This window comes from Mustela erminea, chromosome 11, assembly GCF_009829155.1.
Source record: "Mustela erminea isolate mMusErm1 chromosome 11, mMusErm1.Pri, whole genome shotgun sequence".
NCBI classification, from domain to species: Eukaryota; Metazoa; Chordata; class Mammalia; order Carnivora; family Mustelidae; genus Mustela; species Mustela erminea.
This window is the reverse complement of record NC_045624.1, coordinates 79,508,247-79,535,236: the sequence shown is the minus strand read 5'-3', so window position 1 is coordinate 79,535,236 and position 26,990 is coordinate 79,508,247. Positions and strand designations below refer to the sequence as shown.

General features: G+C 36.3%; 1 protein-coding gene across 7 annotated transcripts in view; it reads right to left on the bottom strand.

Moving 5' to 3' along the window:
- PCLO (piccolo presynaptic cytomatrix protein) overlaps positions 1–26,990 on the bottom strand; it is a 400,035-nt gene that overhangs the window by 355,724 nt on the left and 17,321 nt on the right. For all 7 annotated transcript variants that reach the window (XM_032305895.1, XM_032305888.1, XM_032305890.1 and 4 more), the window contains one exon: positions 14,671–16,071. In XM_032305895.1, the coding sequence (XP_032161786.1) occupies positions 14,671–16,071 (1,401 nt within the window). The remainder of the gene's footprint in view (positions 1–14,670; positions 16,072–26,990) is intronic.

Here is a 26,990-nt window from a genome sequence, read left to right as displayed (position 1 = left end):
AAAACTACCAATTACTGAGCTTTATCAGCTGCCAGGAACTGTTCTGGAATCGTAACATGTATTCGATCTTCTAATCCTGACAAGAGCCCCATGAAGTCAGTCCTCTTATTATCATGCCCATTTTACAGGTAAAGAAACCAAGCCACTAGGAGATGGCAGAGGGGCCATCTTGACAGCATACGCTGCCTCTCTCTCTACAGGTCACTAAACCCACTGTCTCTTTTCTTTGAAGCTTAGTTTTATTCATGTATCTCTCAGCTGTAACAGAAGATACATTGTCCCTAATAAGCCCAATTTTATAAGGGCAATTTATTTGGGGGAAAGTTTTTAAAAAGATGTGATATATGAGTTTTCCTTCCACCTTTTGAAATGAGGCCTTGGAAAAGGGGAGGTAGGAAAGACATTAAGAGCATTTGCAGCTAACCAGATGGAAGGTTTATTTATTTATTTTAGAAAGAAAGAGAGAGCACGTGCACAAGTAGGGAGAGGGGCAGAGGGTGAAGGAGAGAAGGATACTCCCCACTGAACACAGAGCCTGTCGTGAGGCTCAATCTCATAACCCAGAGACCTCGACCCAAGCAGAAACCTAGAGTCCAACACCTAACCTACTGAACCACCCTGGCGCCCCGACATTAGCATTCTGACTCAATATTGCAGTTTACCTTATTTGGATACACATCTGTAATAACTATATAGGCTTAATTCATTCACTCTACAAAGATTCTGCATGAGTCTACTGTATGCCAAACACCTGGATTTTGTGAGAGTATACTGTATGTCAAATGCCTGCATGCATAGAGCTTGTATTCTAATAAGGTAGAGAGATAATGTCCAAAAAAATCACAATAAATTAATAAATTAACTACCATGTTACAAGATAATAAATGCTATGAAAAGAGAAAAAAGAAAGCAGGGTGAGAATTTTTTGCCATATGGAAAGCAGGTAGCAAATTATACTATTAAATAATGATATAGATTAGACTCATTAAGGTGATTTTTAAGAAAAATGAAATATAGAAAGTTCCTTTTGTTTCATGTACAAAAAAGCTCATCTTTCTCATTCCTCTGTACTTGAAGAACATGGGTGAAATGATACATGTGAGTATATAAGACTTCTTTGAAAGACTAAAAATCCTTGCAGCAAACATAAGGCTAAATAACTTTCAAGCTATTTCTAACTACAGTTATAATGCTACTAACATGAAGCATGCATTTCCTTCTATACGCCATTTCCCTAAATTCTGTTTTGCCGTCACTGAACAAATATGTATTAACTACCTACCATGAACTGGCATTTTAATGGTACTAGTGGTGCAGCACGGAACACATTCTGGTAAGATTACACAAATAAAGAGAAAATTACAATACTATAGAAGAGGGCTGACTAAAGTATGAGAACATGAGGGGAAATGATATTTGGCATGAATCTCAAAAAATAGAAGACAAAAATGCAAGGAAGTGGAGACCATTGAGGCACAAGAAAAGGTATAGACAATTTAAAGTATATACTTTGATCATGGCACTGAATATAGTCTTCTATGAGACAAGATTAGGAATTCAGTAGAACATGATAAACAAAGACACTGCACAAATAATCACAAACTTTTTGGAGAATGAATTTTGAGAAACCGAGTTTCCCCAAATAAAGTGCTCGGGGCCTTACTACCATAACAGAGATGATAAATAAGGACTTGAACAAGGCTCTAGCAGTGAGGATAAGAAAGATATATGGCAACAAAGATACCTTTAGCAGGTAGAATCAATACCAATTGAAAGTCAGAGTTTCTGGGGAATGAAAGAGAAACAGAAGTCCGGAGTGACTCTCAGGATTTATGATGCCTTTCAGCATGGCAGAGAACACGAGAAAAAACATGGGGCAAAAAACGATGACTTCAATATGGGACATGCTGAATACGAAGTGTGTGTTTGGTACATTTTAATGGAAATTTTCCCTAGACCGTATAATGTATGGCAGCAAAAGAAAATTCTAAGAATAAGATGATGAAGGCATCAATTCAAATGTATTTAATATTTAAAATACTACTTCTTGTGCAATATGTGTCTTCTAGAAGCCATTTATGTCAAATAAATAAAAAGACTGTGTTGTAAAATAAATTTTTTATCTACGAGGTAAAACAAAGTTCTATGTGGAAAGACTTCTCATACTGTTAATATATGCCATTTACATCTCTAAAAGGGATTAAATATAAAGCACTTGATAATCTTTTTGATCAAGGAACATGTTTTTAGTATAGCATCTGGTGAGACTACACTTTAATAAAATACATTAAAGAAAAGGTCCTAGAGTATTCAAACAGGTATCAGATTGTGTTGGGTCCATCAATTAGTATGTATTATCAACTATTATCAATTAGTATGTATTATCAAGTAGTATGTATGTATCCTGCATTACAGTGCCATGAGAAAAGCAACTCTAGGTGATTAAGCATGCAAGGCTTTTAAATAGAGAATAGTCCTTTTTATAAAAGTCACGAAACCTATTCGATCTTTTGTTTGGCATGGCTCAGCTGACACTGTTCACTTCTTTGTCTCTTAAGTCTATTATTAATGGTTTGGTACACTTAAGTAATACTTACATAATTACTTCTATATGAATGTCCTTCTTAAAGTGGAGAGTATTTATTTTTTCAGTAGATACTCAGGTATTACAGTATGTTGATGAGTTAGCCAAGAGTGGAAGAATAAATGCATGACATAGAATAAAAGTCAGACGTCCAGAGAGTCTCAGGAAGGCTGAGTAAATAGCCAAAGAAATTAGTAGGCATTCACACACACAGTTTACGCAATGAAAATTTATAGTTTAACCGAGTGCTTTAATTAGCTTTCCTTTGGAAGTTTGACTCAGGTGGAAAGGTTCTATTTTTAGCAGGTGCAAAAGAAAACTGCTGGAGAGGGTAGTTTAGGATGAGAATAGTGACAATATGTGGTATGCAGAAAAAAATCATTCTACCTACAAAGTTACTCAATGGTGAAAAAACTGAAATGAGGTGAAAAATGTGGAGTGAATGTTACCCTGACATGCATAAAAGAGTAAGTGAATACACAGTTAATTTCAGGATTTAAAAACAAGATGAACTCACCACCATCCTTTATATTTATTAGCTGTTAAAAGAGCCTTATTATAGCATTAACAAAACAAGCAACTGAAAACATTAGAAGAGTATTCCTTCTTTCTGTGCCTTCCCAAATGGGAAAATTAAAATGACATGTCTTTTAACATTTAATTGTCCGTAACGACATGTCTGCTTACATTTAACCATCCATAAACATATTTTCTTATAACATTTTTTTAGAAGACAAAAGAGAAACAGAAAGTAGTTAAGTCCAAGTTTAGGCAGTCCACACAGGTGAGGTTATTTTTATTCCAATGGCTAATTCAATACTAAGACATATTTCGAGTTCTCCTGATGGTATTTTCACTTGAGACTACACATGCTAGAAATTGACAAGGCAGATGTGATTCACAGTTCTATATGTTAATACACAACACCACGTATGTTATCTCCCAAAATTAAACCCTATGGTCTTTTAAGGCCTAACTTCCTTCTAGGGCAATTTCTATTTTTAGATCTAAAAATACACATAAATAAATGTGCATACATACCATACATATATACATATAGAGATATATATAGATACATAGATATAGATATATAATTTCCAATGTGGAAAACTATTAAAGCAAAGCATATTGTTTCAATTACTTCTATGAATATCTATTACCATTTTTCCTCCTACAGTAAGATAGATCTATAAGCTGTATAAAATGACCATGCAGATGACATTATCAGTGTTGTAGACTGTCATCTGTAGAACTAAAACATTATTTTGCTACCTGATTAGAAAGATTTCTATAATTTAATGAATGAGTAATTTCGGAATCATGCACATAAACCCATCTGTATTATGAAAATGCCATCAAATTTATTTTCAAATCACAGTAACATTATATTTATATGTAGGATCATGTAATCTACATAAAAATGGAGCAAGAAAATGTTAATGCATATTAAATTGTGGAGTATGCAGTTTCACCAGGAGCAACTGCTTGTCTGAATATAAGACTGGGTTGTCTGCTTTGCAAATGGTTCTTTTGTTCATGTCGTTCACAAAATTTAAGTAAAGGAAAAGAAATTTTTAAGAGAGCTGCAGAAAACAAACTTAATAAAAAGAGTATTTTATTCAGTACTTAGCAACCACTATCTGGCCCCAATCGCAAGCATATTATTTCAGTTCCCTGAGCCTCATTTTCTTACCTAAGTATGAAGTTTGATAAGTAGTATACTTTCATGGAAGTTTCATGGAGTTGGATGAGAAGCAGACATAAGAATAAGAGAGATTTCCAAATGGGCAGCTTCCAACCCTGTGTCAAGGGGTTGAAGTTGACCTAAACCAGCATAATTTCACTTTTCACTATTTCCCATCCTTGGTCTCTATATTTAACATCATCTTAAGGAGGTATTCACAATATTTTAAGTTTAAATCCATTGGATTATTAATCCCTCTTGTGAAAGACAGTCCACAGGGGGTCACTCCTGCTCCTACATGTCTTACAGGTTATGCCAACAATGCAAGACCCTGGCTGCTCTTCATCTAGGCTATTTTTGAGTTTTGTGCAGGCAGTGGGCAACCACAAAGGATGAGGTAATGTTTTCTCCTAGGGCAAAGAGCAGGCTAGCTTACAGTTTGCATAAAAGGTAGATTCGACAAGCTCTGTGTTCTTCATATGTAAAGAATCCACTACATGTGCAGTATCGATATAGGCCCATATCACATGACTCACATGAGAGTGGAGGGCAAGGTGAACTGATGCAAATACTGTGATGTTCATGCTGCCTGCTGTGCTGTGAGTAACAAAGTTCTTTGTCTCGGACCCATAAGTGTCATGTCAACAATGAGTAACTATGAAATAGTAACAAGTTAATTTATTAGTTTATAAGTAAGGAAAAGTTAAATCCTAGCCAGATATACACTCTAACCAATAGACTTTTTATTAAGGTTTTCATGGATATTTAATATCTTTAAATATTAAAACTAGACTAATAGGGCACCTGGGTGGCTCAGTGAGTTAAGCCGCTGCCTTCGGCTCAGGTCATGATCTCAGGATCTTGGGATCGAGTCCCACATTGGGCTCTCTGCTCAGCGGGGAGCCTGCTTCCTCCTCTCTCTCTCTCTGCCTGCCTCTCTGCCTACTTGTGATCTCTCTCTGTCAAATAAATAAATTAAAAAAAAATCTTATTAAAAAAAAAACTAGACTAATAAAAATAGTAAGGTACTGACCCCACAGACTAGACATAGAACAGTACTAATTAAAGACTCTAGAAGAGTAAACTGGTTTTTAATGGAAATTTATTACATGACAAAGGATATACTAAAAATCAGAGTAAAGAAACATCTCTCAAAATAGTAACAGCCATATATGAAAACATAATTAACTAACATAATTAATAGTAAAAAGTTGAGAGTTTTACCCCTAAGATCAGGAACAAAACAAGAATATTCAATCTCACCACTTTTATTCAATGTTGTCCTACAATTCATAGCCACAACAATCAGACAAAAAGAAATAAAAGCCACCTAAATAGGTAAGGAATAAGTAAAACTTCCACTATTTGCAGATGACATGGCACTATGTATAGTAAATCCTAAAGATTCCACCAAAAAATTATCAGAACTTGTAAATAAATCCAGGAAGGTCATAGGATTCAAAATCAATATATAGAAACATGTTCCATTTTTATTCACTATAATGAAGTAGCAGCAAAAGAAATTAAGAAAAGAGTTCCATTTACAATTGCATCAAAAATAATAAAATACCTAGGAATAAATTTAACCGAGAAGATGAAAGACCTGTTCTTTAAAACTATCAAACATTGATGAAAGTAACAGAAAATGATGCAAATGGAAACACATTCCATGTTCATGGACTTGGGAAAACAAATATTGTTAAAATGTCTATACTACCCAAAGAAATCTACTGGTTTAATGCAAACTCTATCAAAATACCAACAGCATTTTTCACAGAACCAAACAAACAAACAAACAAAAACCCTAATAGCTTTATGAAACCACAAAATACACTGAATAGCCAAAGCAATCTTGAAAAATAACAAAACTGGAGGTATCACAAACTGAGATTTCAAGATACACGTACAAAGCTGTAGTAATCAGATCAGTATGGTACTGGCACAAACAAAGACACATAGATCAATGAAACAGAACTGAAAGCCCTGAAAAACCAATGATTATATAGTCATTTAATCTTCAACAAAAGAGGCAAGAATATGCAATAGGAAAAAGAAAGTATCAACAATGATGTTGGGATAACTGGACAGCTACATGCAAAAGCATGAAAGTAGATCACTTTATTATACAATACACAAAAATAAACTCAAAATGTATTAAGGACCTAAATGTGATACCTAAAACCATAAAAATCAGAAGAGAGCAGAGGCATCAATTTCTCCGACATTAGCCATATCAAAATTTTTCTAGGTATGTTTCCAAAGGCAAGGGGGAAAAAAACCCCACAAAAGTAAACTGGGACTACATCAAAATAAAAAGCTTTTGCACAGATAAGAAAGCAATCAATAAAAATAAAAGAAAGCCTACTGAATAGGAGAAGATATTTGCCAAGGATATATCAAATAAAGGGTCAGTATCCAAAATATATAAAAAACTGATACAACTCAATACCCAAATAACAAATACTCCAATTAAAAAGTGGGCAAAAGATATCAACAGACATTTCTCCAAAGAAGATACAGAAATGGCCAAGAGACGCATGCAAAGATGTTCAACCTCTCTCATCATCCGGGAAGTGCGAATCAAAGCCACAATGAGATATCACCTCAAACCTGTCAAAATGGCTAACGACAAAAACGTAAGAAACAAGTGTTGACAAAGATGTGAAGAAAAAAGAACCCTCATGCATTGCTGATGAGAATGCAAACTGGTGCAGCCACTCTGGAAAACAGTATGGAGGTTCCTCAAAAAATTAAAAATAGAATTACCATATGATCCAGTAATTCCACTACTGCGTATTTAACTTAAGAATACAGAAACACTAATTTGAATATGATTCCGATATATGTGCTGATAAATGTACCCTTGTGTTTGTTGCAGCATTATTTATTATAGTCAAGATAAGTAAGTAACCCAGGGGTCCATCCATAGATGAATGAAAAACAAAGATGTGCTATATACATGCAATGGAATATTTCTCAGTCAAAAAAAAAAAAAAAAAGAATGAAATCTTACCATTCTTAACAACAATAATGAACCTAGAGGGTATGCTAAGTGAAATAAGCTAGAGAAAGACAAATATCACTTGATTTCATTTTATGTGGAATCTAATTAACAAAACAAATGAGCAAATAAGCAACAAAAAGGAATGAGACTCTTAGAGAACTGATGGCTACCCGAGGGGAGGGGTGGGAAAATGGATAAAATGGGCAAAGGGGATTAAGGGGCACAAATTACCAATTATAAAATAAATAAGCCATAGGGATGAAAAGGGCAGCATGGGGAATATGGTCAATAATACTGCAATACACTTATTGTGCTGAGCATTTCATAATGTATGTAATTGTTGAATGACTATGCTGTATACCTGAAACTAATTTGATATTACCTGTCAATGATACATCAATTAAAAATTTTAAAAATGAAAAGCAAAAAAAAGAAAAAGATGGTCTAAATAGATACTGTGTCATTAATATGAAGTACATGGTGGAGAGGAAGCTACTCACTTCTCTTCAGACACTTCAGTATCCTATGGATTGTTATAGGGAATACTACTTCTGTAATTCAGATTATTGGAATAGAGTTTTATTTTTTCCATGTATTTATTTATTTGAGAAAGAGCATCTGTGCACAGAGGGGTGGAGGGGTAAAGAGAGAGAGAGAATCTTTTTTTTTTTTTTTTTTTTTAAAGATTTTATTTATTTATTTGTCATAGAGAGAGAAGCGAGAGCGAGCACAGGCAGACAGAGGCAGAGGGAGAAGCAGGCTCCCTGCCAAGCAAGGAGCCCGATGTGGGACTCGATCCCAGGATGCTGGGATCATGACCTGAGCCGAAGGCAGCCGCTTAATCAACTGAGCCACCCAGGCGTCCCGAGAGAGAGAGAATCTTAAGCAGACTCCATGCTGAGCATGCAGTCCAATGTGGGGCTCAATCCCACGACCCCAAGATCATGACCTGAGCAGAAATCGAGTAGGCAGCTTAATCAACCAAACCATCCAGGCACCCCTCAAATTACTGGAATAGAGGGTTTTTTTTTTTTTTTTAAGATTTTATTTATTTACCTGACAGAGAGAGAGAAAGAGAGATCACAAGTAGGCAGAGCAGGTTTTCCGGGGGGAAGCAGGCTCCCTGCTGAGCAGATAGCCCGAGGCGGGGCTTCATCCCCAGACACCAAGATTACGACCCAAGCAAAGGGCAGAGGCCTAACCCACTGAGCCACCCAGGCACCCCTGGAATAGAGTTTTAGAAGTAAAATACGTGGTCATCAAAAAAAGAAAGGGAGAAAATAGTGGACCAAATGACGTGAATTCTAGTATTTTGTATTGCTGAGTTTCCTAGTAGCAACTGCCCAAATATAGATGATTTTTACCAAAACCACAGGAAGAATATAAATAAACTCTAAAGTTCTAGAAAGACGTGAGAGAGAAAACATCTGGAACCAGAGAGATCAGTAGAGAAGATGTTCTGACCTGAAGACAGGGCCACATTATGCTAGTCAATAGAACAGATATTTCCTTTTTCTTTTTTTTTCCAATAGTACAGATATTTCTTAATGATGGGTAGCAGCACCTGAGAACAGTGATCCTTGAACCAGACCAGACCAGGCATCAGTAGTGTGTCTCTTGATGGTGAGAGCCCTGAGAACTATCTGCTCAGTAGAGCATGCAAAAAGAACCAGCTATCTTGGGTAACCTAAGGAAAATGAACTCTGCCAAAGATAATCAGAGAGCTATAAACCTAATAATATTGGCATTTCTCTTGTATAGAGAGAAAGAAATACATCCTATACCACACTATATCACAATGCATGGGCATAGGCAGCCCCAGAGCTTACATGATGAAAAGGCAGTAGTAATAGCAATATTTACAGATGGAAAGTCTTACACAACGGTAATCAACATAAAATTATCAGGGAGATATTTTATATTCTTCATACTCAGTTTTTGAAATCCAATGTGTCTTTTTTCACTTAAGAGAATCCTAATTTAGTTAGCCACAGGGCTCATTAGCCACATCCATCCAGTGACTATCTTATCAGACAAGGCATCTCTAGAGAAATAGCAGCATGCATAAGTTGGCCAGAATATAAACTGGGACAACCACCCTAGAGAACAAGTTTAAGGTATAGATAACCTATGGTCCAGCAATCCCAGTCCTGGGAAAGTAACGGAAGAGGCTGTACAGAAATGTTGGTAGAAGCAAAGATCAACAACCACCACTACCACCAATGGAACACTTAGATGGTCATCATTTTCATGGAGTAAAGTCTTTGTATTCACTGCCAGAAATACAACACTATTTCCTGCAGCTGGAGCAAGAATGTTTTATGTCCTCACACTCACTATACATGAAAGTAGGGACATCATTTTGTCATTCAGTCATTTCTTCCACCCATAAATGGTGACCAGGGGTGGACTTCTCTGGAAAGAAAAAGGACGCAATGATGCTGACCTCTACGCTTCTGAACATCTCAATGTGCCCATTCTTCTAGGTCCAACTACCTAACACAGCCACAACTATTCCATGGGTCCCGAATGTTTCCTGGCTTTCATGTACATGCTAGCAAATGTGTTGGTATGAAAGTCCTGGTCATTACCAACTGAACCAACTTATAGGTAAGAGAGGACAGAACAAGGGGCAATGGCCATCCAGTTCCCTAGGTTATTCACATATAGAACGGGAGAGAGCCCACTGGCTCAGCCTCTGAATTCCACCTCTACAGTTTGATAGCTGCCCTGCTCTGACATCCATTTGCCTGATATCTAAAATCACTGTAAAACATATCCAACAAGATTACTGTCAGAAAAATGCCGTCAAATACCAGCCTGTTGCAAAAACAAAAACAAAAACAAACAGAAAACCAAACCATCAACAGTGACAGCCGTTTACCTTTTCCCATAATCCCTACACAATGTTTTGCCTGGATCCTCATGAGAATTGTCTATTTACCTGTAATATCCAAATAATCTTTCTGGTAATCAAAGAAGTACAAATCAAAAAAATGATATATAGCAATTTTAGACTTCCAAATTAGCAAATATCAATTTCCGTGGGTTTTTTTTTTTTTTGAGAATGGAAAAGCTGCAGTAAGAAGGGAATCATGACACCTGTGGTGGGGATGTCAAACGTTATCTTATCTCCAAAGATAACCTGATACTTCAGGGTCCTAGTCCCTTGATTCAGTAACATTAGTACTAATAAACTTTCCCTGGGAAACAGTTAAAAATCAAAATATCAGTCCAAAAACATTCATCTTATTTATAATGAAAAAAATGGAACAGTTTAAATCCCCAATGTGAGAAAAATGTGTATGAAAAAACATATACCCATGGATCAAAAAATTAATAATCATTTTAATAATAGGCACAAAGTCTTTAATCATGTGAGGAAATAGTATAATCATACGTTACACTGAATACAGAACTACCAGATAGAATATTAACCACATAAAAATGCATAGAAGACTAATGGAGAAAGTACTTTAAATTTATTTTAACAAAAGTTTATCTTAAATCCAAATTTGTTTGTTCTGACAAAATATTACTTAATAAAAAAGCAACAGGTCAAATTCTCCTAAAAATTAAAAACCAAAAATTTTGTTTCAAGCCACAAACTTGTCAACTCTCTCACATAAGTTATAAAGTACTATCAGTGTCCCTTTCTGTCACGCATGTCAGAAATATTCACACAGAATGCGTATCTCTATTAAGTAACTCTTTTGAAAACAATTATTCATAGAATTATTTTGACTAAATTGATTCATCATTCTTTCAGCTTTTAATTGTGTGTGTGTGTGTGTGCACTTAGGCACTTTTTTAGTATGAGGTATATGATTTTTAATGTACTAAGTAATGATTTTTAAAATGAAAGCAAGATACATGTTTGTCAAACTAAGAAATCAACGCATGCCCATGAGGCTTTCCTTGAGGGTGTGACAGAGAAGACTGAAGCCACCCCAGCAAGAGACCAAAGATCTGAAGGGATCCCAGTTACACCACTGGGTCTTAATTGGCTCAAAAGGCCCATCTGTTGCCTAGTGACAAATAAATGCTAGCTATTCCTGCATCGCTCACACCCTGCATAATTATCTTGCTAACAAAGCAAAACTATAACCCTTAGAACTTCCTGAAACATGAGGAAATGTCGTCTTAAGTTTTATTCCCATAGTAAAAAATTACTTTTGGAAGGTACGGTACAAACAGTAACATCAACACCCACAATGAGTAACTATGAGTCCTTTTTGCATTTGAGCTGAACCAGAATTATTAAAATTCACTAGGTAAACTGATTGTCAGTTTTAGGCTGTTTACTCAGGATGCTTCCAAATTCTTTAAGACCAGCTTTTTCCAAAAGCCTTGCTGCTGCTTTTAAAACTCTAAGATAAATTATTCTCTGAGTTGGCCAAAGTTAAAGCCTAAGAGACTTCTTCCTTGCTATCCGAGGCTACTGGATTATGGTGCCACTTATACAAACTTGGCATCAAAGAGTTAAACCGTGAGGCTCAGGCTGAAGCCTGGCTACACCCCAGGGCCCTGCAGGCAGCCCTTGGCACAACTCAGGTATTGAGGGGGATGCTGTGTATGAGAAACAGGAAGCAACCTAAGAGACAGGTGTGTTTGATAAATAGGCGGGGGAGGGGGAAGTCCTCTCTCCATAGCTCCCGAACTCATGACTAACCATAACCAGCGCTTCTTGCCACCAGAGAAACAGAACAGCAAAAGGGGAAGGCAGAGTCGTACCCGGAGGAAAAGACCTGCCTCGCAGTGATAAGGTAGAGTAGAAGCAGAGGCTTATAATACAGAGTTAAATGTGCCTTGTTAGTAAAAATAAACGGACGAAGTTGATTCCTTTCTTAGAAATACCACTTCTTTGCATTGCAGGTATAAAGTCTGAGTATTTTCTGAATGTGCCCCCTAAAGCTATAAGAAAAAAGCATAAAATAGGAGGTTAACAAAAAATAAAAATCACAAGCAGAATGCAGAAAGCATAGAAATAAAGCAAGGATCAGGGAGAAGGTGCTTCACTAATCGCTCCTAACTGAAGGAAATGAGGAGAGATTAGTAGTAAGAACTCTCAGAGAGCATCATAAACTAAGCCTGTAAATCGTACTTAAAATTTTCTAGAAGTGTATGTGTACGTATGCATACACATATCCAAACACAATGTGCCTCTCTTTTCAACTAACTCCTTGTGCCCACCCTCTCAAGTCCTTTGGGGTATGTGAATACCGAATCACTCAACCAACATCATTCACTCCCTTGATACAGGGCAGCCAATGGACTTTACCTAAAGGCTGGAGGGTACTAAGACCTTCTACTAACTCAAAACTTCACATGGATTAGCACATTCAGTTAAGGTAGGAACACTAGACAACTGTTTTTGTTATATCATTTTTTTTCCTCCTCTGAAACATCTTCCAAATTCAAATAAATTACCACACACCAAAATACTCTGAGTAACAGTGATCCCAGTGGTGATATTTAAAATAGGATTTCACCTAAACCACTTGAATACTTGAGACCACTTATATTTTCAAACTACTGAAATTTCACACAGGGCCTAGGAAATTCTGTGCTTTAAGAAATCTCCTTTTCAAATGAGCACCTCCCCAAATTATAATTTTACCAACACAAAGAAAACCAAAGATTTTCCTAAAAAGTTTATCACCTTTCTACCCAAGGGCTCTCATTTCATACCTCCAGACACTGACTGGATTCTCATAATTACTGTGGTCCAAATATATACATATACAAAAATGCACACACACACATGCACACACACAATCCTCCCTCCACACTACACTTTTCTTTTAGTGTGCCAAAATACATTTCAAATGTAGACATTGTTTTGTTTTTAGTGATGCCATTTGTTTTATAGCTATTAAACTGTACTGTGTTGACACCATCAGCTCCTCATTAAAGGGCAAAATTCTCTAAGTCTATGAAATAAATACAATTGTAATGGTAAAACCAAAATTTTCTGCTTCATGAATACACAACCAAAAACAACTCTCCTAAATATATGGGAGAAATTTAAGGTTTGCTTTTTGTTTTGCTTTTGCAATGAATCCAAACCACTGTAAGTAATAATTATAGTTGTTACCACTCATGAAGTGCTGAGGGAAACCAAATTTTATCTGCCTTTAAAATGGTTCTCCGTTAACTCTATTCTTCACAGATAAAGACGATAAAAATCTGCTTAGGTCTGTAGAAAAAACGCTTTCACTTGATGCTCATTATTTCAAAGCAACCTAACGCCTTTTAAAAGTAAAAAATAAAAAAATGTATAATTTGTTCTCTAAAAAATTTTAACTCAAAAACAACACTAAGAATCTCTAAACCTCCTTCTGTATAGTTGCTAAAATCTATTCAATTTTTCTATTCCAATGAATTGCAAAATCAAAGAGAGTGAAAAAAATAATCCTTAAGTATTTCTGATTTGTGTAAAAACAACAATTATTTAAAACTCAATCCCAAAAAAGTCTATTAAACATCTAAGACAGCAATAATCATTTAACCCCTCAGTTTCCCAAGATGTAAATATTCTAACAGCCGAACACATCCATAATGTTTACAGATTCATTCTTTTATAACTCTAATAGGTAGAAATTTGCCCATCTATGTTTTGGTCATTTACACCATGGAGAAAATGTCTCATCACCCCATTAAGAAAAAAATTAAGAAACACAGTTCCTTGACATCAGTCACTGAAACCCATGTATCTGTTTTTGTTTTGCATTTATTTTTGGGTTTTTTTGCACACTTCTTCTGAAAGTTCTCTATTATATTTATGGCAGATAATAGCTCAAAGAGAATTATAAGAAGTCTAGACCTAATAAGTTCAAACCACTGTTTTCTAGTAGTCAATATTATTAACTTACACTAAGTGCTTAAGAGTGTTTGTAACATAACAAATTCATGTTCTTTATGGATCTGTAAGCAACCAAAACTTTCTCCAAGGTAGTAGAAGCAGGAAGGACCGAAGATCATGGGAACAGTAAATTACAACTACTACTTGGTGTGAATAAGTGAAAACCAGATGGTACTCCAAAGCTACATGTCTTTCATTCACAAAGAATTGGGATGAGGATATAGCTCAGTGGTAGAGCATTTGACTGCACAAAGAATTGGGATAATTGTTATTTTAAATTGTCAGCTTATTTCACCTTCTTAATTCTGGTGCATAATCGAGAAAATATTTAATTACATGAACTTTTAATAAGAAATAAGGCCTGTAATAAGTAATTGAAACTTCAACTGTGCCATCAATATTGATAAACCTTCTTTCTAGAAATGGCTATTTTTGTTTAAGGGGGGCATTTTTTGCTCAGAAATTCAGCTACCAAAATACTTCAAAATAAACATGATATGCTCATCTCCGTAAGTAATATATAAATTGCTTACCTCTGTCAAGTGTGGCGTAGGGTTAAATCCACAGAGATTACACACTTGATTCTTGCATTCCGTGCAAGTATTGAAGTTAGGAGGCTCCTTTGAACCGACATTGAGTTCAGTTTTGCAGAGAGGACAGGTTGATTCTGGTTTGGAAGTCTTCTCCACCTTGGGCGTTAGGACAGGCGTTTGAGGCTCTGCTGCTGAAGGTTTGCTATCCTTAACAAGTGGAGGCTTCTTTTCAGTTTCTGCTCTTTTTACGGTTGGAACTTGTTCAGCTTTGGGCTCTAATTTTTCAGCCACTGGAGCTTTCGTTTCTTTTTTCACAGGGATAACCTTTGCAGGTACTGGTGGCCCCTGACCTGTGGCTTTCGGTGGCCCCTGAGGAGGTGGTTGTGGAGGAGGAGGGCCTTGTTTTGTCGGGGCCCCAGGCCCGCTCTGAGACTGAGACCCAGGCTGGCCTGCAGTGGAGATCAAATTTGATGCCTGGCTGAAGATCGATGCTCCAAACCCAAAGAGTTTTCCAGTCACGGTTTCTTGAGGCGTCGTGGGCTGTGACCTGGGGGCATCAGTAATACTTCCCAGATTCAGACTGAAGCGTCTTGACTGTTCCTGGGGCTTTGGAGGCTGCTGAGATGGGGGGGCAGTTTGGCCAGTGGTAGGTCGTGGGCCTGGGGCTGAAGGCGACCCTTTTGGCATTGGCTTGGCATCTGGCTTTGGACTCATTTTGGTTTGTGCTTTCTTGGGTTCTTCCCTCTTTTGACCTGAATCAACTTGCTTTTGACCTTTAGTCTCTGAACTAGGCCCAGGGTGTGAAAGAATTTTTGAATCTGATGCAGGTCGGGGTATGACTTTAGAATCGATGGGGGTGACTTTTTCTCCCGTTGGTGGAAAACTCTGTGAGGGTTTGGCAGCATCTGTTTTCGGAGGAGGGGCTGTTATCTGTTGATCCTCCAACTGTACTTTAGAGCTTGGAGTATCAGGTTTTGCTGCTGTTGGTGCTGAAGACACGTCTGTGGCTGGTTTCACTGTCTTGGGCTGCTTTGGTTTATCCTCAGCCATGGGGACCTTTGCCTGCTCAGATGGGACCGAAGGCTCCTTGGGAGGGGTCGGCTTGGATGAAGACTCAGCCACAGGAGGCTGCTTGGCTGCAACTGGGGGAGATCCGTGAATGGTTGGTTGTTTCACCAGTGGTGGGGGCTTTTTAGACTCAGGGGCCTTTGAGAGATCCTGTTTGGGTACAGGATCCTTCTTTGGAGAAGTCTGCTGTGGCTGTGGGGACGGTTTGCTCACTGCAGATGGAGGAGTTATGGGGGCAGTCTTCGGTTTAGGCTGAGGGGATAGTGGAACTGGAGCCAGGTCACCTCCTAGAGCTCTTTTCATCTGACAGTTTAAACAGAGCCACTCTTTTATCTAGAAATAATATGAAACAATGGTCAGAGACAGTAACAATGTGAAGACACAAAAATGTAATTTTAAAAATGCATGGTACCGTTGGAAACTATGTCGCTCCTCACTTGAAACATATAGATCCCAAATTATTTTACTTAATTTATATTAAAATATTATAATGTTAATTACACAGAAATATAAGTAGTGAACCTCAGAGAATTAAGCACTCTATATTTTTTGGAAAAATAAAAAGTAAAAATGAACATAAAGTTGTATTTTTTTCTAATGTTAATTTTATTTTGTGGGTTTTTTTTTTAAGATTTTATTTATTTATTTGAAAGAAAGAAAGAGTGCGAGTGAAAGAACACAAGCAAAGGGGAGCAGCAGAGGGAGGGGGTGAAGTAGACTTCCCACTGAGCAGGGAGCCCGATGTGGAGCTCCATATCAGGACACTGGGATCATGAGCTGAGCCGAAGGCAGCTGCTTTCTAAACCAACTGAGCTATCCAGGCACCCCTAATTTTGTTATTCTTTGCCCCTGATTTACTGTAAGTTTGTAATCACAGAAATAGGAAACACTGTATCATAAAAAGATGAATTATAACAAATTAGAGTCCAGAAATTACTTCCATTAGATATTTTTTCTATTGGTGGCTCATATACAGTTTTTAGTTACACAACCCAGTGTAAGCCTGTCAAATTATTAACACGTTGCTAATTTCTTAAATTAGCAGAGCATTACTTTCCCCTCCAAGGCGACATAATCAAATGTGTGAAAACAAAAATTGTTAGCCACACTGGGTTAGAAAGAGAACATTCTCTGTTAAGAAAATAAAGAAAAACCAATGGCATCTCTTCAAATTATCACAAATAATAGCATGATTTAACAGAGGAACTATTGTTTCCTTATAATTTTATGAATATACTAGAAAGAGCAGTTTAAGGAAGCAATATACTTATTCAACCGGTGAGATATATATAGATGTGAGATAAACAACACATATATAAACACAGGTATAGGAGTAAGTACATCTGTTCATTTCATGCTGCACCAATTATAAAAAGATGCTGAATTGGATACTTATTTTAGAACATAATTTAAAAGTATCTGTGGATAGCATAAGTGTATCAGAGAAAGACAATTACCATATGGTTTGACTCATATGTAGAATATAAAGTATAGCGCAGAGGTAAGGGAGGCAAAACTAAATGGGAAAAAAACAGAGAGAGACAAACCATCAGAGACTCCTGACACTGGGAAACAAACTGAGGGTTGTGTAAAGGGAGATGGGTAGGGGAACAGGGTAACTAGGTGATGGGCACTAAGGAGGGCACATGATGGGATGAGCACTTGAACACTAATCAAAAACTAATGAGGTACTACCTGTTAGCTAACTGAATTTAAATTTAAAAAAATAAATAAATAATAAAAAGATAAATAAAAGTACCTATGTTTGGCATTCACCTTCTTTAAATTCCAAGATAATATGTGCATATTATACAAAATTTTAAATATTTCCAAAGTAATTCAGAACATCAAATTCTGTATGATACAATCTTTTCCAACCAAAATAACCAATTTTACCAGTTCAGCGCTGCGATTCTCTGTACAGAAGTCTAATGGTGAACAACTAAATATGTGGAACAGAGTTACCAAAAAAGTTTTCCACAGTATGAAAGTATGAAGTGCTAGGCTGGCAAAAAGCATGTTCCTTATGGGCAAACAACTTCCTTTTGAAAAGAAATTGAAATAGCCTTTCCTAAACTCTTAAAAACTTTTGTCATTTAATAGTTTATACTGTGAAGCTGTTTTAGTAAGAGAACAAAACTTTATTGAATGACTTTCTTAATATAATGGCTTTAAAAGTAAAAAAGCACACTGAATCATTTAAACTCATGCATTTGTATAAAAGGGCTTATTTTGCAATCCCAGGGAAAGCAAACTTTTGTTTAGAGAAGGTTAAAGAGATTGTCAACTCTAACATGTTATATTTCTGTTTTAAAATGTGAAATGAAGTAAAATTAAAACATTTGTTTAAATGGGTAGAAAGTGTTCATTACATTTGCTTTCAGTAAGGGTATTGAGTATCTGTGTACTTGCAATATTTTTTAATATTTACTTTTCTGTATGTTTGAGGCATTTCACAAAATAACTTTTTATTATATAAATATCTGAATTCCAAAACATAAGCAATTTCTACTTATGCCAGTACCCTGATGAAAGGTGAGCTAGAGTGTAAGGAAACTTTCACTCTACTTTACCCCCTTCTTGATGGACATAAACTCCTTCATAAATAAACTTTAACCTACTTGACCATCTCCCCTACTGTCAATGTCACTTCTGCTGTTGTACTGTTCATTTTTGCTCATTTGTATTTTTCCACAACCTTAAATGATACATCACCTCATAATTATGCAGACAAAAGAAAATGTAATTAAAAGCATAATTCTTTACCTATGCTCTGTCACTGATTTTTTTTTCCTGTAAAACATTATGAGATGTGCATCTACGTTAACCACAATAAATTATAAATCCTTGGGGTTACTGACTTGCATTATAGTTAGCTGCTCTTAATCTTTTTGATGAGTGTTATAACCAAAGCAGAAGCAAAATTCATTCACCTATTCCTTTTTAATTATTTTTTCTTTTTTAGTAAGCTCCACATCCAATGTGGGGCTTAAACTCACAACTCGAGATCAAGTCTCATGTTCCACTGACTGAGTCAGCCAGGCACCCCCACCTGTTTTTGTTTGTTTGTTTGTTTTTTAAGGTTTATTTATTTGAGGGAGAGAAAAGATAGAGGGGAGGGGCATAAGGAGAGGGAGATTCTCAAGCAGACTCTCTCCACTGAGCACAGAGCCCAATGCAGCGCTCAATCTCATTACTCTGAGGTCATGACCTGAGCTGAAACCAAGAGTCCGACTCTCAACCGACTGAGCCACCCAGGCACCCAAGCCACCTATTCATTTCTTTTTTCAAGTATTTATTGAGCAACTTCTACTTGGCACAGAACACAGAATAAGAGACAAGTATCTCCATCCTTCTGGAGACTACACTGTAGTAAAAGTCAGATAAGAAACAAGTTAACATATAACTTGAAGATTATAGATATGGACTAAGTATCTGATGATACTGTGATAACTACTTTTTCCTTTCTTCCTGACAGGAAACTTTCTCACACCCTCCCCACTGAATACTTCCTTGGATGTGAACTTCGGAGCTTCACGTGTAGCGAGCCTACCTAGGCTCTCATTCCATTTTCAAACCACTGTAAAATCAGAACACTACCACAGCATACCAAATGCATCATTTACACTAGTAGTGGGAAATACATTTTCTAGTGCCCTTATTCCAAAACCAAATGTCTCCTTGTATTTTATAAATGTATATGACCTTGTTTCTATGTAATGACACAGGGAAGAGTTGGGAAGAGAGGGAGAAAACCCAAATCACTGCCTCTCCACAGAGAAGAATTCTGCTTTTCTCTTAGCATACCCTCTTCTGAACAGACTCCACAGCCCCATCTTTTGTCCCTTTAATGACCACATTTCCTTCATTTTGATAAAAACACGTAACAGCCATTTTGACCCCTCGGTGTTCCTCCTCGCTGCTAGAATATGGCTTAAAATCATTGCAGCAAACACAATATGAAAAGCTTTTTATCCTCTTAGGATTTTTTTTTTTTTTTTTTTTTTTTTTTTTAGAAAGAGCCTCCTTTTATATTTAATTCTACTGCCCAAATCTGTTGCAACTAGAAATGATTTTTATCTCAGCGCTTAACAATCTAGCACTAAAAACAGAAGCATTTGCAATTCCCTGATTCAACTGAAAAACAAAAACAAAAGCAAACTTCCTATAAATTGAGAAAATGAAAAAGTCCACAAGCTGCCCCAGCATCAGAAACCACCTTGCACTTTTCCGGGGGGCCTTGTCTTCCACCATGCCAGCAGGGAGAGAAATGAGTGATAACAGCAACTTTCTCCTCTCAGTCATCAGAATGAGAAATCCTGTGGTATCTTCCCTACATTCTCAATTATTCCTCAAGTATGTCTGCACTGCTTGTGAAAGGTAATTTCCCATATCTCTTTTCACATTTCCAAAGCCAACCCCCCCTCACTTGGCCTTTGTCATTGTCTAGATTCTTTATACCCTCACAAAAAGATCATCTGTGTAAAACCACTAACCACAGAAGGGGCTGGTTGACTATAACTACTTCCCCTTGGAACTGAATGCCTCTCCCAGAACTGTGAAATGAAGTTAATCTTTTGCAAGAACTTCAAAATATATCATTTTGAAATGTAAAATGCTCGTACTTTTATCATCAATCTATTTTCAGGTCTATATCCTCCAAAGACAGTAAGTAACAAACAGTAAGGACTTCCCGGTAGTGGTCTTTCCACGGATGCCCTGGGGTCTAACTAAGCCTTTAAGCACGACAGATGCCCACAGTTTTGAGCTGTTTTGAGTTAAATAAATTAACTGAAAATGTTTGTGCTCTTCAAGCTACAGCTTTCCTGTATTTACTCTGCTAATTCCCACTGTTTACACAGTTTGTAGGACACGCTGCTGCCTTCGTTTTCTGGTTGCACGCCATGAACAACCTATCCCCATTTTGAGTCAAACTCAAAGAGTCCCTCATAATCACCATACCCACTAACCATACATATTTTCCACACCTCAAGGCAATAACTGCCTGTTTCACTTCCAAAATTAACCACCTATTTCTAAGTCTGAGAAGAAATGAACCTTAATTTATTACCATCACTTCCTCAGACACTTGATGCCCATTCCATTTGTTACCCATGTCTATAATATATTGGTTCTCCTACGTCTACATGATTGGGTCTTCATTCCATCATAGCCATGAATGAGGATCTCAGAATATCTTAGTCCTTATTACTTCTTCCCCATGCCACAGGAGTCAAACAATATCCAAGGCCAAGGCTGACTCACAGAAAAAGGCTTCTACCAATATTTCATAATAACTTCCTATAACTAGCACTTATTGGGGCACCTGTTGTAAGCGCAGTTATTGGGGCACCTGACTCAGTAGGTTAAGCATCTGCCTTCGGCTCAGGTCATGATCCCAGAGTCCTGGGATCAATCCCTGGCTCAGGATCCCTGCTCAACGGGGAGTCTGCTTTTCCCTCTCCCTTTGCCTCTCCCCCACCCCGCCTCTCATGTGCTCTCTCACTCTCTTTCTCTCTCATTTGTGCATCCACTCTCTCTCCCAAATAAATAATTACAAATCTTAAAAAAAAAAAAAACTAGCACTTATTCCCTAACATTACACTATAATCATCCACATCCACCTGATAAATGATGGGAAAAATACAAGAAACAATACCAGGGAAGCCCACAGCTATATCAATGTATCCAGAAAGAAGTCTTATCTTCAATATATAAATATTAAAATGAAATAATCCAGCTTTATTTGAAAAATGTTATGCTTCACCAATTCCTAAATTCTAGAGTTGATATAACAACAGGAAAAAATAGTCATCTTTTGCTTTTCCCACCCATAGCCTTACTTATAGAGTACATAAATGGAATTCAAGGTCTGGAGACACAACTTTTAAATGAGCTACCATAATTCAATTAGTTCCGAGGAAAGGAAAAAAGAAACACACAAAGTCGTTCATTCACTCCTCTAATTTAATAATCTGAGTAAATGGGATAAGAGACTGGTTAGCCACGATTTCTGCTCATTCTCAGGTCACTATATACCCTAATGCAGACCTGAAGTACAATTACTAAAACACACCTCCCTGTTGAATCCTACCCTCTGGGTTATTAGAGCTATGACATACAGTAATATAAATTCATTGCCTAAGGACTTTGATGGATAATCATAAATGTATTATTTAGATGTTTCAAGAAGTACCACTTAAGGTAGTGAGCTTCACCTAGAGAGCTTCAATTAATGTTGCCACTATCAAAAAAAGTTACCTAAAGTTTTGATTATTACTGATTACTAAAAAATTATATTCAGAATTTTAAGAGTGTGTCTTCAGTAATAATTGACGATAATTAACTCGATGCATCTAAGCACTGAGGTGAGTTGGCAAATGTTAGGGTTTTGGTTTTTTTTTAAAGATTTTATTTATTTATTTGACAAACAGAGATCACAAGTAGGCAGAGAGGCAGGCAGAGAGAGAGAGGGGGAAGCAGGCTCCCTGCCGAGCACAGAGCCCAATGCAGGGCTCGATCCCAGGACCCTGAGATCAGGACCTGAGCCGAAGGCAGAGGCTTTAACCCACTGAGCCACCCAGGTGCCCCAAATTTTAGGGTTGTAGAGTTAAAGCATATTCTTGTTCACAACTGTTATTCATCTATTTAGCTTCAAAATGGAATGAATATTTCTCTCTCTCTCTCTCTCTCTCTCACACACACACACACATACACACACACACATACACACACACAAAGTCCAGAAGGCCTAATGACTAACATCTACCCTTCAGTGCACTCCAAACTGGAAATCTTAAACATAAAATCTACATAAGATTAATAATGGAATCTCTGCTCAACACAGCATAGTACTTGGAATAAGGGAACATCAAAAGAATAACACAACGTTGGGAATTTTTACTTGCTGTGTTCACACCATTCACATTTGCTGTTGAATAAATTTTCTTCAGTTACGCTTTCATCCTGCCCGTCCCTATACAATAAAGACTGTTGGGTTCTTACTTCTGAAAGCATAACAACTAAACTTTTCAGCAAACCGTGACGTCCGCATGTACCAGTTACTCCATCATGGCAGTATCCTCATTCTCTCACACGTGGGTGGAATGCACGGCCCAATGTGTATTCCTCCTGCGTTCACCAGAATGCTACCCATCTTTTGGGTCCACGCTGAATTTCCTCCTTTATTGCTTAACATTCTCAGGTCTGTCCCTTCTCAACTCTTCCTGGCATAGTTTGAACATTTAGACTCAGACAGTGCTTTCAATTCTTTTCCAATTACTAGTTCTTCCCTCCTCTTTCACATGAACTCAAAAGAAAGCACCGCCTTCTCAACTATTCTGAACTTTTTTCCTATTTTTCATCAAATTATCTTCAAATATTTCCTGAATATGTTATTTATATTTGATAGTTCTAATGCCACAAAAAATATAATTACATAACACACATTACATAATCACATAATGTGGCATATTATAAATAGGAAAGCAAGCTATCGTGTGAAAACAGATTGTTTTCTGCTCTTCGAGGATTGCCTAAGCCACATGACCTCCTCCACAGAGGCAGCGACTCACTGACGGCAGTCTGGCTGCAGATGGCTCACCGTGGTTGACATCTTTAGCTATGCATATTAATGCACAATTTATTTTAGCTAAAAACAGGACATTAGCATTTCTCAGAACTATGATGACATGCTTAGCAAGTGGGTGCAACAGTTTTATTTAAAACAATCCATCCAGAAGTTGGATGGATACATCCCTCTGAAAGTGTGTGGATTATAATTTCTGCTGCATAATTCAGCAGCAGTCACCATACCTTGTGAAACATACACCAAACATTTTCCTTCCTAAAGCATAATAATATTTACCAAATACTGGCAATAACATGTATAAATCCTCAAAAAAGAGGATCAAATGATAAAAGCATAGTTTAATGTTTGTCAAAGCTGTCTAAAACCAGAAAACTGCTTCCAACAAAGCAGAATTTAAAAAATAGTTACTGTATGTATATGCACAAACATGAAAATATCTTTGTACCTCTATTACAGCCACAAAAAGAGAGGAGGTCCCAAATCGGTAAACTGAACTTAGATACACATGCGTTAACACTTCTGAGCTGCTTCTCATATGGCAAATTACAACTCTGATGCCTTGAATGATTAACATGCACCTTGAACTATTCCACAATTTTGTAGCCTGCAATCCAAGAGTTTCACAGTTAGGCTGTGTTTGCCAAGAGCTTATTGAAGTCCTCTTATTTCATTTAAAAATTGAAGAAATAAATTCCATTAATGAAAAGAACCAAGGGTCACCTAAACTTTATGAACTCATTATGTAGGATGAAAACTATGTGTCTTTAATTCAATCAGATGCTAACTGGAATGAAGATAACCACTTGTATGTTGAGTCAGAAAGGAAAAAAAAAATGCTTTTTAAAAATATATATGGCATGCTTAAAGTATATTAAATCTTGTGTAAAAAAAACAACAAAAATGCATGAGGATTTTAGCCTCTTTTAGCTTTCTATGAATGGAAACCACTTAAAATTTATTCAGATTTTATACAATTATATGTATGCCCATTTTCAAGAATGTCTTTAAGGAAAACCTGATTTTAAAATTACATTTAATCACCTTTACATTATTTTCAATTTTTTTATAGATCCTATCCACATTTCCATTTTTTTTATAGATCCTATCCACATATCCTACCCTTTATTTCCTTCTGACCATTCTTCTAATCCCTCCTCCATCAAGTTTAAAAACACATAAAACCACACATTAAAAGTTTTCCCAACTTTTACAAAATTCCCAATCAACATGTTCACATAATAAAGGCTACCCCTGACTTCTTTTGTTTTACATAAGCAGAAATCTGTTCCTAAGAATTATTCCACAAATTCTACTGAAAATTCTGACTTTACTGAACAAATTATAGAAATGTCCTATTTCTATCAAATGTTTTACAAGTGATTTTTAAAATCTTTATTTTTGATTAGAGAAAAAAAAGAGAAAGTGGTTTATTGTTTTATATTCAGGTGAGACTAGGTCTCATCTATATAAACTTTATTCTATTTTACAAACAAGATTCTATCTTCATTTGCTAAATTATTGCCTCTCCTTTTGGACTCTGAGTTCTACTCCGGACAGTGAACAAAGTTATCAACTTCATCATCTGTATTTTCAAAATATAACAGAGTGGCTAACTCAGAGTAGGAGCTCACAGTTTTCCTAAAGAACAAAAAAGAATACAGCCACGTAAAACTCTGGTTTAAGCAACAGTGAGTAGGAAGGTATAAAACCAGTGTTCTTGGACCTCAGTTTTATTTACACTAAATTCCAAAAATAAACTTCCATCAAGAAAGTTAATTTTTTTTAACTTTAAGAATATGTAAAATTTACACACACACACACATACTCTCTCTTTAACCTAGAAATTTAAGAAATGGTCTGTTTAAAGGCAACATGGTCTCCTACCAAAAAAAAAAAAAAAAAGATGCTAAATTTGGGGACAGCAAATCCAGTTTCCTACATGAGATTCATTGCTAAGTAATTTTGTGACCATGCAAATCACCTCAAGTCCCTAAATTCAGTTTTCTCATTGACAACTGTAGTTAATGATGATGGCACTATCCTTATTTGCCTATCATAGTTTTTATAAAGATTAATAATAACATTATCTATTACTTTCAGTTTCAAAGCATTTCCACTTATATTGCCAAATGTGATTTTGACTGTAGGAAGACTTCAACATCATAAATAAGAAAACTAGATATTCAGAAAAAAAGAATGACCTGACCAAATCACAAGTAAGTAGCTGAACTAGGGCTGGCATACATATTTTCCCAATCTAAATTCTCACATTGTTTCCACTTTTCCAAAGGGCTTTCTGATGATAAATTTATAAAGAAACATTGAAGATTTCAAATTGCTTTACAATGCGAATTGTGATTTCTTTACTCTATTACTCATCTTCAAAATGTGGATACCACCTTATTAAAAGAGCATTAAACGACAAAATGCATATAGAGAGCCTAGCGCACAGTCTGAAATGCATAGTGTTCAAACTAAGATCTCTCCTTTCTGTGATGGAAGATCAATCTCCTTTTTCCCAAAGAAAAAGGTAAGAAACACTGTAGAAAAGTTGTTGCTTCCTTATGGAAGGTAACAAGAACTACTTCAAAGTAAATTCATAAGAATATCAGCAAGAATAAACATGTGTGAGGGGTAGAGCTAGGACGACACCCCAGATCTGATGCCTTACTGATGCACTTGATATTGACATTTTTAAGGAAAATAATTAGAAACTAATAGATTAATTACATTTTTCCTTCAATGTATTATCTTTGAACTATTTCTAAGAGCTTACTTTTATCTGAGCTAATTAAGATATGGACTAGACGTGTTAGAGATGTTTTCTCAAGGGATGTGAACAATGAGCACGTTAACCCATCACTGTATTAAGTTTACTGATCCAGCAAATGATTTTGTTTAGGTGCAGGGATCTGCTTTCACAGCAGAACATCTGTTCTTACCAAGCTATATAGATCATCATAACAACTGCAATAATATGTAACAACAGCCTTAGCAGATAATTCTAAAAGCTGGATATGCAGAAAGACACCTGAAATATCTAGTCATTTAAAAGCTGAAAGTTAAAAACAAACAAACAAACAAACAAACAAAACTGGTTCTAATGACTAAACTTATGGGTAGAGCATGAGGTATGTATTTTATACAGGGAACATCCAAATCATGAGAAAAAAAATGTTGCAAACTAGATCCTGCCAAAAAACGAGAGCTAAATACAGTGTTTGTAAACATATTTAAGTAACATATATTTTTTTAAATGATTAATTGGGTATTTCCATTTCTTCAAATTCATTGGAAAACTGTTTTAAATGAAGATAAAATAATTTTGTTATGGTCAGGTTATTCTTGTTTTTTGTTTTTTTGTGTTTTTTTTAGGGTATTCTTGTTTTAAATCCGTATGATACCATATGGATTCTCAGAGAAGAGAAAAAAGTTCCTTTATCTTTAGAATATAAGAACCTCATACTTAGAATCAAGGGAATGTATTTCTCTTCACTGGATTCACATAAAAACAGTGGCAGTTAAAGCACACATGACTGTAATAAAGGATGTATCAAAAACCAACCAAATTTGCCATCATAGGCATAAAGGCATTTCAAATCATTATCATGTTATTTAGAACCAAAAGTTCTCATTACGTGAACAGGGAGAATGCCAAGGC